At 46.6% G+C, this 13,494-nt stretch overlaps 1 protein-coding gene across 2 annotated transcripts in view; it reads left to right on the top strand.

The window, feature by feature from the left end:
• Positions 1 to 13,494, top strand: part of LOC133123903 (FERM, ARHGEF and pleckstrin domain-containing protein 1-like) — an 84,177-nt gene that overhangs the window by 56,281 nt on the left and 14,402 nt on the right. For both annotated transcript variants that reach the window (XM_061234612.1, XM_061234611.1), the window contains exons 7-15: positions 490 to 604; positions 2,927 to 3,074; positions 3,674 to 3,769; positions 5,151 to 5,317; positions 5,500 to 5,568; positions 6,067 to 6,142; positions 6,470 to 6,677; positions 12,631 to 12,818; positions 13,145 to 13,234. In XM_061234612.1, the coding sequence (XP_061090596.1) occupies positions 490 to 604; positions 2,927 to 3,074; positions 3,674 to 3,769; positions 5,151 to 5,317; positions 5,500 to 5,568; positions 6,067 to 6,142; positions 6,470 to 6,677; positions 12,631 to 12,818; positions 13,145 to 13,234 (1,157 nt within the window). The remainder of the gene's footprint in view (positions 1 to 489; positions 605 to 2,926; positions 3,075 to 3,673; positions 3,770 to 5,150; positions 5,318 to 5,499; positions 5,569 to 6,066; positions 6,143 to 6,469; positions 6,678 to 12,630; positions 12,819 to 13,144; positions 13,235 to 13,494) is intronic.

Below are 13,494 nucleotides of genomic sequence, written 5' to 3'. Positions count from 1 at the left end.
GGACTGCTGTGGAATGCCTTAAAGAGCCAGAGACGCAAAACCTGGGAGAGTTGTACTCACTCCAGTGTTCAGCACTGCATAGATGAAGGAGACTTGGAGAAATGGAGCGTAGATTTTGTGGCGCTAAGCTAAATGACATGCTTGCGACAGCATTTGTATTTGACTGTCAGCTATGCTCAGAACTCAGTGCTGGAGATACTGTAGCTGTGCGGTTGGAGAGTTCAGGCTGTCTGCTTGTCTCCAGCAGACAGGCAGGAATGTGCGGCATGCTCGCGCTGTGCTTTCCTCACCCGGTTAGCGCTCAGGTGGAACCCACACTCCGTGAGTCATACACAGGTGTTATCTTCACACGTTGTGAGACTGAAATAACCATACGCTTTTAGTCATCAGTCATTGTTGTTGACTATATGTAAAATTTGTCACTATATGTCATTTGTTTCAATAAGGTATTTTCTTATCTGCCCGTCTCTCCACTCTTTTCTCGCTCAGCTGAGATTGGGGACTTTGATGAGGAACAGACCCGGCAACACCTTTTGACAAACAAGTATATGCCTGACCAGGATGCCCTGATGGACAACATTATTGAGTCGCACCGCAAGCACGTGTAAGTGGAGTGTGCGTGTGCGCCCATGTGTGCACGTGTGTGTGTGCGTGCGTGTGTGTGTCTGTGTGCGCATGTGTGCGTGGGCACACACAAGTCTCTCATTCTCCTGCCCTCTCCCATTTCCATTCAAATTATCAACTTCTTTTCTCACACGCTTTTGCACCCTCCCTCACTCACTCAAAGGCTCACAGTACATCCTGGTGCCCAGATATCTGTAAAGTGTAGCATGCTGGGGGTTTGTTTGTGCCCAGACTGTGGGAATCAGCTGCATGCTGGCGCTTTTCTCCAGAGGCGGTGACACTCGGGATGTGAAAGGATTTGAAAGGCCTCAGACGTGTCCTCAGGAGAGGGACTGTTTCCATGGCGACCCCTGCAGAAACCTTGCAGTCACACAGAAAGCCTTGGCATAGTAAACATAGGCTTAGACCAAGCGGCTAAAACTGAGCTTCTTTTTTGATGCTCATTTCTTGCTGACAGACCATGAGAGATGAACTGCGTTCAGCTCCAGTATAGGTCATTCAGACCCGTTTTCAATGTAAAGTCAACCGTACAATTGCGGTAAAAAATACGAGGTCATTACCTCCCTCTCACACGCTCCGTGGAGGAGCCGCGCTCTTCTTCCCTACTGCGCAGACTCTGGCTCCAAATGTACAACATGGCGGCGCCGGTAAACTTGACTTCCTAGGCTTCAGATCGCTTTTCACCAGCCCATGGATGACGTAACAGGCTCTTAGTCCGTATTTTTCTCCAGTCTATGGCCCAGAGCCTCCTCCCTCTCCCCCCACAATCCAGCAGTGCATTCGCGCCTGAGGCAGGACTGGGTGTCTGGTGAAGTCTGCAGCTGGAGCTCTCTCTCCCCCTCCCAACACAGAGCTGTCTTTTACTGCGAGGGAGCCCAGGAATCCGCTCGGGGCACTGAACCTGGCACATTCAGAATGATCTCCATTTCGGTGCTAATCAGTGCCTCAGTTTCATATGAACAATGTATGTGACAGCCCACCATTCCAAAGGCAGGTTCCTGCAAAGGAAAGGTGTGGCTAAGGTTCAGAAATCCCCTTACAGCGCCCTTTGTTTTTAATGTGGACTGATGTATTCGAAGTGTGTTCATTTTGTTAATTTTTTTTAACTTAAACTTACTTTCAGGTCTGATGAAGGGCAGGGAAGAAAATCAGGTTTTTAACTCTTTGACTGGCACACAAAAAAATTCAAAAGAAAAGAAAAACCCCAATTACACTACTTGCCTGAGCAGACATGAGTTAAGATATATAATGTATTTTCTTTCATAATTTTCTGTCCTGCCTAAGTTAAAGAAAAACCATGGAAATGTCATGATTCATTGTGTAAATATTTCTGTTGAAATGGCACCCATTCACTGGCTGCATGTCCCCATGTAATGTCTACGCTCTAGGTGCTCTAAATCCTTTGACACAAAGGATGAAATGAAGGGTGAAAGAGGGTGAGATTTCCCAGAATTCCCTGTGTGCAATGCTGCCTCCAGTACGTCTCTTCCAGCTGTGTGTGGGGAGATGACAGGCTGCTGGCTAAAAACTCAAGTATTGAACCTAAGAGCCTTTCCTTCCTTGTTCATTTTTCTTCTTTGGCATAGCCGATAACACTAACTGCTTCTGGTCTGGAGGGAGGCCACACCGATCATTAAATCTGTAATTAAGCACCACATACAGGAAGCAGGAAGTCATTTCCACATATCTGATTAAGGAAAGCAAGAGTTTTCTTTGAGGTCCTATTGCTTCCAGCTAATTGTCAAAAGCTACGCTGGTTTTTCATGCATGGCTCAGGTAAACTCTTAATTTATTCACAGTTATTATAAGATGAACAAATTGAACACAAAGAAAAAAACAAGCGGTTAGTTTGTATTTATTCTTTCATTTTATGTATGACACAAACTGGAGCAGTGTAGCATATTTGTTTGATTGAATCTGTTCTTATGAAACGGCCTTGATTTGATTACGTTTGTCTCCATTTTCTTGGTGTCGCCTGCGATTGAAGCCTGCAGCTTTTTGGCCGAGAGGCTCATTCCTTAACTGTCCCTCCATGCTTCCTCATCATGTTTGAGAGATCAGAGGAATGTGTGAGAGCACTTTCATGTCGTTTGCTTTCTCCTCACTCAAGGATTCAAACCCGGGGGTTGAGTATTAAACGAATGTAAAGGACAGGAATGGTCTTCGCCTCATTAGTCACATCGTTATGCGCTGACGGCTCGTAAATGGCCGGCAGCGTCTGTTTAAAACACGACACGGAGGCTCAGCGGCGAATCATTCCTGAGTGCCTGTGGTCACGTGGGCTCTGATATGTCTTCTTCAGGGGGCATACGCCCGCAGAGTCGGACTACCAGCTGCTGGAGGTCGCCCGCAAGCTGGAGATGTACGGCATACGGCTCCACCCCGCCAAGGACAGGGAGGGCACCAAGCTGAACCTGGCGGTAGCGCACACAGGCGTCCTGGTCTTTCAGGTGACTGACACGGCTTTCACGTTTCATGGAGCGCAACTTCCGGTCCTGGAGGCCCACGGCGTATGCACGCGTGTGTGGTTTCCTACTCATCAGCACCTGCTTTAGGCCTTGGAAACCAGGCATGTGTGAACTCCTTAGCCAGTCACTGACTTAAATGAAGCGCTTCGCTAAGTGGTGAGGCGCAGAAGAAAACTGCTTGCATGCTGGGCCTCCAGGGCTTAAGCTTGGCACCTCTGATTTATGAACTGGGGTCAAAGGTTATTATGCACTGTTCAGCGTGATACAAATCACCATTGATGTGTACTCTGCTGAGAAAGAATGCTCTCAACATTATTGCCGCAGCAGATTAAAGTCTTTTTTTCAGTTTCCTTTCTAATTGTCAATATTTGTGTGTCAAAGCATATTGGGAAACATTTGAATAGAGCTGTAGAAAACATCACATTAATTATCATCATGAACATTCAAAAAGGCTTATTTTTTTATGTTCATTATTTTGTGTACAAATGTGGTTAAAGTAGGACAAAGTGGTTAAAATAGGACAGTTTGATGATTACCAAGGTTCACATTGATGCTTTTTTTTTTTTTTTCTTATCCTAAAGGGGCATATGAAGATCAATGCCTTCAACTGGTCCAAAGTGCGCAAACTGAGCTTCAAGAGGAAGCGTTTTCTCATCAAACTGAGGCCGGACCTGAACGTAAGTCTCATTGCAGTCAATACTGAAAATTACATCACATGACATTACTTTATTAATTTGCAAAATAAACAAAAAACAGCTCAAGCTAGGTTTTGAAACAGCTGGTAGCTGGTTGGCCAGTGTGACCAGCTCCATACTCAACATGGTTTGACCTGCTCAAGCTATGTTTTGAAACAGCTGGTAGCTGGTATTTCAAGCTGGTTTTAGCTGGATTTCACACCAGGGCAGGCACCCTCGTCCAGGAGACATTGCAGTGTTGAGTCTCACAGACAAACCTGGCTTCTAACTTGCAAGTACGTGGATGCAGAATTTACGTCTGGGGTGTGAAAAACAAATCCTGTAGGATGGCATGGTCTGCGGGTTATGGTGTTATCCTTTCAGTCAGCAGCCAGTTTTAGGCCTTGGTGTGTGTAAACATGGTGTGTGGACTCCTTAGCCAATAAGTAACCTAAGTTCTGAAACAAATCCAAAACCTCCAGACACCGTGGCCCTCAAGAAGTGGAGTGTGACACCCATTATCTTGTTCTGCGTCACAACAGCACTGACTCATCTGGGGTTTAAAGTTCTTCAGTACTCTTTCTGAAATAAGTGTACCAGCCTGAAAAGTCAGATGAATCATTGTGTCTTGAATTGAGAGAAGTGTAACTTCTAAAATAGGCAAACCTTTTTGTATACTGTACATGTTTGTGTGTATGTGTGCATGCGTGCATATGTGCGCACACATAATTTGGCCTCAAATAAATTAATACATTGCCCTACAAGCTTATTTTTTAATGTTCAGAAAGTCATGATCATAAAAACAAAGTCAGGGTCTAATTTTACATCTGTATTTTATTTTGCGGTTATTTCCCATATTTCAGTGATGTGTCAAACTGTGCCCAGTGGCTACAGTTCATGCTCAGTTCAGCTGAAGTTTGATTTATGTGTCTTAATCCAACATGTCTGGCATCCCTGGAGTCTTTCATCTGCTCTTTTCTGAGAAGAATGCATTCAGTACATGTTTACCTCCACCACTGAAGTTATGTTCTGTAATGACTTCCGTCCGTCCGTGACAGAAATATTTGGAAAAGTAATGGATGGGTTGCCATTAAATTGGTTTTGGACATTCATGTTCCTAGGAAGTAGAAACCTATTGATTTTGGTCACCCCTGACCTTTCCTCTAGTGCCAGCATCAGGTCAAACGTTCAATTTCTGATTGACAAATCTCGGAAAGTAATTGCCACATTGCCATGAAATTCCGTGCACATTCATGGACATATGCAGTGCCATGTTGATCTGTAATAAACACAAAACTACAGAGTAGTTGGTAAAGAAAATGAAAACCGATCTATTTGTGTTGTTTCTGAACATTACCCTGCGTGTTGTGTCTGCCCCCTGCAGCAGAGCGCATACCAGGACACCCTGGAGTTCCTGATGGCCAGTCGGGACTGCTGCAAGGTGTTCTGGAAGATCTGTGTGGAGTACCACGCCTTCTTCCGCCTCTTCGAGGAGCCCAAGCCCAAACCCAAGCCTGTGCTCTTCACCAGAGGATCCTCTTTCAGATTCAGGTAGGGTCAGCAATGGGCCTGGTAGCTTATTCCTGGTGTGGCCATAGTTTTCCTGACAGGATGTCAGAAACCAAATTGGGCTACACCTTCTATGACCACCTGTGATTCTTTGAAAGCACGGCCTTACAGTGTGTTCCTTTGCCTGTCCGTCACGTCTCCTTTAATTTCACCTCTCTTTCAAGTGGGCGAACTCAGAAGCAGGTGATCGATTATGTCAAGGACTCGGAATTCAAAAAGATCCCCTTTGAAAGGTGAGAATTGTATTGTTCGGTGTTGTGTTCCTATGATGTCGGTAGCTTTCATGTAATTTCCCCTCATTTCTTGCAGTATGCGAGTCTGTGGTCTGTCAGAGCGGCTGTGTGTCTAAAGATGAAAGAATGACTCATTCGCGAGGAGAGAACTGTAATAAATGTAATAATAAGACCTCTCTATGTGGGCTGGGATGTCGCTTCCAGAGCCTGTAAGCCAGTTGTGGTTGTGTATTGTTTTAATCCTGTTGTCACAGTGGTTGACTTTGATTAAATTCTGCAGAATTATATATTGGAATTGGGTGAGGGGGGTAGAGGCAATTATGAAGTTAGTTGAAGCAGAACACTTACACGATCTTTGATAACTCTGTTGATGTGGAATTTTGGAAAGCAATAACCACAAGTACCGGACTGTGGAAGAGAACAGAAGGGGGTTGGCCGTTGCTTATGATAACTCTATCAAAATATGTGACATGCCCCCTGCCCGTCTCTCTCTTACAGGAAGCACAGTAAGGTCCAGTCCAATAGCAGCATGTCTCCTCTGCCTTCCCAGCTGCTCACTGAAGTGCCAAAAGAAGTCAGTGTCAAAGTCGCTGTGGAGTTATTATCTGTGCTGTTTGTTGCTGTTTGTGCTGTGTGTTACTGTCTATGCTGTGTTTTACTGTCTACGCAGTGTGTTGTTGCCTGTGCTGTGTGTTGCTGTTTGAGCTGTGTTACTGTCTATGCAGTGTATTGTTGTCTGTGCTGTGTGTTGCTGTTTGTACTGTATTTGCTGTGTGTTACTGTCTGTGCTGTGTGTTACCAATACATGTCAATCTGAAAATGTGTATTTCTGTATCAGGGAAAAACTGAGTAATAACACACCTCTGCTCTCTGTATTGCCATGTCGCTCTCCACACAACAGAGCGGGAGCTGCACTTCCAGAGACAAACCAGACTCCCCGAGCAGGCCGGGCTGGAAGGAGTCGGTGCCTGTCACCGTGGAAGACCCGCGGAAGCACGCCAGCCCCTCCTCCCTGCACAACGGCCGCGAGGACCAGCCGGGCCCCCGGGGCGAGGAGGCGAGAGGCCAGCAGTCCCCCGGCAGGCAGCAAGTGGACCACCTGAGCACAGGTCCAGCCTCACGGGCTGCCAAAGGCAGCAGCTCCTCCATCCCCTACATCGACTGCAGTGACATAGATAGCGAGTATGACGTGGCCAAGGGCCGCGTCACCAGGTCCCACTCTCACACAAATGACAATGATGACGATGAGCCGCTGTTCATTAGCAGGGGCCCCGCTAACGGCGGCTACCGTCACCAGTATGAGCGGGATCGTGCCCCGCCCAAAAGCCGCTATAGGGAGTCCCCTCCCTTCTCCGCCCCTCCGCTGGAGTTTGTGGATGACGAGGTGTCACTGTACGGCGTCGGGCACCCCCTCGCCCCTCTCCACAGCACTCTGGTGGACGAGGCTTACCGGGGCCCGGCCCAGCGCAGCCCCCTGGTGGCGCGGCAGTTAGTGGGAAGCCGCAGCTCCGGCCCCAGCCCCGTAATGAGCACGTTCCACCGCACGGGCTCCCTGAGCTACGGCGAGCAGAACGGGCACGGGGCGCGGCCCCTCCGCCTGTACGGCAGCTACTCACCCATTGTCAGCCGCTCGCCCCACCTGCGCAAGCCGCAGGGCGCCCGCAACCGCTCCGACACCGACCCGCTGATCCTCAGCCAGCTGACCTCCACTCCCGCCCGCGAGCCGCGCCCGCTGCTGTCTCGCGCTGAGCGCATGGCCGCTCTAGAGCGCCGCGCGGTGGCCAACGGCCTCTCCGCACCCGGCCCCGCCCAGCGGTTGTACAGCCGCCCCGGCGCCGAGCATGCGGGAGGCGTGCAGATGATCGACGGCTCCACCAGCAGCGGCACGGAGTCCAGTGACTCCGAGTCGGAGACGGGCAGCTCGTGCGGCCACCCGCTGGTGTACGGCAACCCCGGCGCCCACGGCGCCTCCCCCATGCCCCGGAACAAGTTCTCCTTCGGGAGCCTGCAGCTGGAGGAGGAGGAGACGGAGGAGGACGGCTGCTTTAACTTTAGCGATGAGGACGGGGCGCGCGTCTTTAGCTGCTAGCGCCGCTGGCTGCACATCAGCCGGGCGTGGAGTTACGGTGAACTTGTTATCGAGCTCTGGGCTCTTTTTGTGGACGGAAGTTGTGTGCCCCCAGTGGTGGGAGGTGTTAGTGTTAGGGGGAGAAAGTTGGGACTTTGCCCCCCTCTTTGAGTGTGGTGGTGCCCCACTACTGCATGAGGCCTCGCCCATGTTTGGGGGGTGAAACAGCTGTACAGACACAGCATCAGCTGTTACAGCAGCAACAAAATGCCGAACACTGCCATGAGCACTTTTCTCCTCTCGGGGGCCTGATTTCTGTGCCATTTGTACAGATAAGGAAATGGCTGCCTTCTACTCTAAATCGAAAGGTTGGCCTTGCTTACCCATCGCAGTTTGATCACACGTACATACCCTGTCTGCTTCTGCAGATAGTGGGAAGCTCCTCAGACAGTTCTTCCAAGTGCCAAGTCGCTTTGATCCCACACTGTACAGCTCCGTCCTGAAACCGCACTGCAGAGCCCAGTGCTGAAGTTTCAGTTTCCATTTTTGTTGTTCTGTTTCCATGAGGGGAGCTTTCCCAGAAAGCTCTGCTAGGATTAGTGGTTTTATATAGTCATGTATTTGGCTGCTGTAATAACTCAGTGCAGTGCATGCGAGGGTAGAATCAAAGCATTTGGTCAGATTGCCTTCACGTGTCTTGATTATTGAAGAGAAAGTAATTACTGATGCCATAAATGGAAGACTTAACTGTAGATGTTTTATGTTGACGGTTTTATAGGGAGTTTGATTGACTTAAATGTGCTAACTGCACTTATGCTATTTGAATGGCTTTCTCCCCTTGTGGAGTAGGTAGGTTTGTAGGGGCATACTTAGAGCAAGTTGGTTACTAAATGATTTATGAGTGGAATGCTGTAATTTACAATGTGATGTAATTTGTGTAAATTGTAGGTGAAGTGAAGGAATGTTGCTATTTCAATGTTAGACATTTTGACATAGCCGTTTACATGTAATGAATGTTTCCTTAGACTGAGCGGTTGTACCGTTTTATGTATTTGGTGGGTGCAGATAATTGAGTGTCCCACTCAGCCTCTCTTTCCAGTTAATATCCAATAATGTTTTTGTTTACAATGTGCTTTATCGGCTGCTGTTGTCATTTCTTGGAAGTATGGGTACTTTGCTGATGTAATATTAGTGGATTTTCAGATATGCCTCTTGGTGTTCCAATTCAGAAAGGGCAATTCAGAATAGATTTTGCAACCATCTGGTCTCAAGTTAAATGTCGAAACCAATGGGGGCAGTACTCTAGAAGATGTATACCGTAGTTTACATGCATCTCAGTGTTACCCAATGTGGGTAGCAATATTAATGATTGTTAATAGTCTCTCGCTGTTTCGATAATTGTTTACTGTTGTATACTTATGCTGGTATCATTGCTTTGAGAATAGAGCTTTGGACTGAATGTTTAGGAGCCGCTCCTATTTCTCGGGAAGGTTATGGAAAATGCACTGTAGGTGCAGAACACTCACTCCTATTACTGTTTGGATTATCATAACAATTTAGAATAGGCATTTTGCAGACACTTTCAGCCAAGGCAGCTTAGAGGCTAGAAACCCACATCTACCACTAGATCTCAGCTTCAAATCAGTGCAATCACAGGGACGAGTGCCACAGCCAAGTGCTGCAACCTGCAAAATAACCCCCTACTTCACTCAGTGTCTCTTATTATGCCTTTGATTCATGCTGTTTGGAAAGGAACTCTTCAACTAAAGCACTAACCCCTACAGAAGCCAGGCCGGGCCAGGCACAGCAAGCAGGAGTCCAAGATTCCCAGCATGCACTGCCAGCAGATCAAACTATCCCCACAAAAGAACTTTGCACTTTGACTTTCATTTTGCTTTGTTTTTGTGTTTTTCGTTAGTTTTTTTTTTTTTTGTGCTCCCTAATTTCCTTTTTCTTTTGCTACTTATAGGCTTCTGCCTGCGGCTTCATTCTCACCATTGTCATTTGTTTGCGGTTTATTTGCAGTTCCTACCATTTTTATGAGCAAATGGATATCTGCGCTATGTTTATAACACACTGCTTTTTTGTGTTCTTTTCAATTTTCCTACGAGGCACTGTTCTGTCGGCATGTATCTGTGGGGTTGAAGTCTCACATTGTCTCTGTTCCTCTCTCCCGGAGGCATGTGGCCCTGTACCTGCACTGTACCGCTGCTCTGCTGTTCTGTCACTCACTGTGTGTGAAGAGTCCAGGGTAACCGGGGCTTCCCTTAGATGCAGTGATCCTGGTAACTGGGGGAAGGGGGACAATATGGGGAGGGAGAACACTGGAGGTTGTTCAGGACAGGAGAATAGAAGGAAAAGATAGAAGGTCATTTCTGTGAGATACTGCATGTTTGTACAAAATGCGACCCTACGAAATGGCAACATCCCACGGCTCATTGTCCTCATGATTCACCTTCACCGTATGCTCATGCCTGCTTTTTGGGACGTGTATTTATTTATTTATTGATTTATTTATTAGCATTTATTTTGCTTACTGAATCTTGTACTCACTGCTTCCAACTACAGTGGTATGTCAGCTAATAAGTAGAAAAAGTTGCCAGTTGCCAATTATGTTGACAAAATAATGAAACATTTTGGCCTGTCGATATCAAAGCATCTGCTCTTTGTAGTCTGTGTTTAGTCTGCATGCAGGGAGGACATTCTGAGGTCAAAAATGTATCACTGCTTCATAAATAGGGACCAGTGGCGTATGGCTAAGTTGAAATTCTTTGTTTGGGAATGTGATGTCTAAATATAAGACCGTGGCCATTTCACTACATCAAGACAGCGAGGAGTTGTTAAACGTCTCTCTCTAGGTGAACCCAGCAGTCTGTTGCGGGGAGTCTTCAGTGGCCGTTGAAGGTAGTGTAATGCCCAGTCAGGGTTACAGAGGGAAAGATAACCGCCCGGTTGAAAGCTTCAGGGTAGAGTCAGTTACTGGATCACTGCACATTCAAAGAGAACCCTTGATACACCAAGCTGCCTTAGTGGCTTCCTATGGGAGATACGCGGCTGAAATGCATAACTCTGCGCCAATTGTGAAGTCAGCAGCTAGACGATGTAGTTATACTGTATGAATGTATGATGCATTCAATTTACCTTGACCAAGACAAAGTAAAAAAATGAAATAATAAAAAAAACAGGCTGATCCGGTTCCTCCCATGTTAGCCATCAGGGCAGGCTTGCGTGTTCTCCCCGATACCGGTGTCACCCCTTTGGGCATTAAGCATGGGTCCGGGGGGTGTCACTGTCCAGGCAGCATGTCTATGGAAAGTAACCCTGTTCACTGGCATGGTGTGTTGCCCTCTTTTGCCCCCTTATTCAGACTGTGCCCCTCACACCCTGAAGCTGCAAATATAACCTTTTGCCTGGCTGCCACTGAAGTAGCACGTTCAGCAGGTCTCATCATTACAAATCGTGTTTGTTTTTTTTATGCATTTGTATATACCATACAATACCTATTCATATTTTGATTTAAAATGTGAACTTTATTCTAGTACACAATTTTATGATAGCATTTTGTATTGAAATTAGCCTATTGTATAGTATTGGCTACTAATTTGACCAATTTTTGTGGGTCAAAACAATTACCTTTTTAAATGTACTGTGCATGTATTTCATCGCAAAATTCAACCTGCAATTTGCAGAGACGTCAGAATGCCTCTCGTACTGCTGAATGTGCTACTTTTAATGTCAAAATGACTTGAAATGAAGCATAATGGCTTGTAAATTAACTAGCCTGATTGTACCTTAACCTGCTGTGTTTCCACCTCAAACAACTGTTTCAATAAAATATTTAAAAAGTGCTGGGAAGCACTGGGTCTTTAACCACTAATACTTGGGCTATTATAAAGCGCAGTCACTGGATACTGAATTAAAGCCAGAGGAGTCCCTTGCTACAGAATCACTCTGGCCTTGTTCTGAGGTTAGACGGGCTGTGCTGTGGACCTGGCCTAGAATGTATCTGCACAATCTCTTTAAATCTCTATTCTGTTCTCTCTCACTCTCTCTCCCACTCGCACTCCTGTAACACTGTGTATATATTGTAGTCTTGTATTTGTACTGGATTCCTCAACTGTTTTTTCTTTTTTCATTTTGCTATTTCACTCTTTTTTGGAAAGGTTTCTACACTTTTTAACATTGTATACGGTTGTGCACTAGTGTCAATAAAAGTTGACCTTTGTGAAGCGGGACTCCAAGCATCTTATTTAAAGACACCCACCAATGTCATGTGATCGTCCCTAGATGCTAGTGATTCCCACCCCTCCCTCCTGTGGTGTCTTATAGAGAGCTTTGTCTGTGTAGTTGTGTGTAAATACATGCATATGCGTATGCGTGTGCGTGTGTTCAGTGTATGACTGTGTTTGTTCAGCATGTGTTGAGGTCATTTCGTAGTCACTGTCACAGCTCTCCTCTTCATCTTGTAGACTCTGTCTTAGCCCTGTGCTAGAGAAGCACTAGTTTAATCGCTGTTTTATCCTCATCAACACGGTGCAATCAGAGGACAGAAAACAGTGGCGGGCAAGTATGCAGTCTGTTACCGTAGTAGATGTAGTGCCAAAGTAGTCAAATCGGGTAAGTCATTTCAATTGTCGACCCAATCAGCCAAGGCACAAAATGCCTTCCATTCTTCTTGATTTAATAGGATGAAAACAGAAAATCTGGTGGGATGAATGTCCAAATAAATCCCTTGAAGTCACATAAATTCTTAGGCTTGGAACACGTGCTGATCCCGTATGAACTGCATAACCTATATGAAGAATGACTCATGGCTGTCTGGAAGTCTTTTCCTAGCTTTAGTCTGGCCTGTCTGTTAGATTGTATGGTGGCTAGCCACTGCTGTAGTTCTGATTGTCTAGTTTGCACGCAGTGTAGTGTTACCTTAGTTATTGCTGAAACTATATTTAAATCTAACTTTCGCCCTTCTCTCTCTGCCTGTCTGTCCCCCTTAGCTTTGGTAACGAACAGTCCCCGGCTCTCGGAATCTTCTGGACACTCCCAGGGCATGGTGAACGGTCAGAAGCAGGGTCTAGTCCTGGGTCAGAGCCCTGACGGCCGGCAGCCCTCCCCCCTCACCAGCCCCCTGCTGAACGACGCGGGCTGCCTACGCACGGACGAGGAAGATGAGGTTCGGAGGAAGGTTTGTGGTCCAAGGGAAGGCCAACTCAGAATTTGCCGACCACGTTGCTTAGATCTTAACCACTTAGAGCTGAAGAGTATGATCTCTAGCCTCAGTGAGGACTGAGTTGGCTCATCATGAATTACTCTCCATACGGTTTAATACTTTGTGCTTCCCTAGAGGCAGATGAACTTAACAAGAATGGAATTTAAGTAACTGACTGTAGTCCACATTTCCCTTTCCCTATTGATCAGCAATGCAGTGTAGTTTGTACAATGCACTAATTGGGGTTTAGCGGCAGTAGCATTCGATAAGCGCTGTTGACTGAATTCTCCCTCTGTTTCCAGAGGTTCCCGACTGACAAGGCCTACTTCATCGCCAAGGAGCTGCTGACCACCGAGAGGACCTATCTGAAGGACCTGGAGGTCATTACTGTGGTAAGGCTTACCAGATTGGTGTACGTCTCACAACCCTCACCCCTGCCTCTTTTCTCCTCATCTTAATTTTGACAGAAGGAACACATTATTGCTGGTATAGTGACTGCCTGGTTACTATATAGAAAATGCAATAGTCTCATCAGCAGAACTGTTGGGATGTTTGGGTTTACAGAAATGTCACCACTGGTGGGTAATTACTGAACTTATCTCCAGCCCTGTTTGGGTGCCTTCTGGAATGTGTTTTTGGGGGTGATAGATGG

The sequence above is a fragment of the Conger conger genome, chromosome 3 (assembly GCF_963514075.1).
Source record: "Conger conger chromosome 3, fConCon1.1, whole genome shotgun sequence".
NCBI classification, from domain to species: Eukaryota; Metazoa; Chordata; class Actinopteri; order Anguilliformes; family Congridae; genus Conger; species Conger conger.
This window is presented reverse-complemented; position numbering and strand designations above follow the sequence as displayed.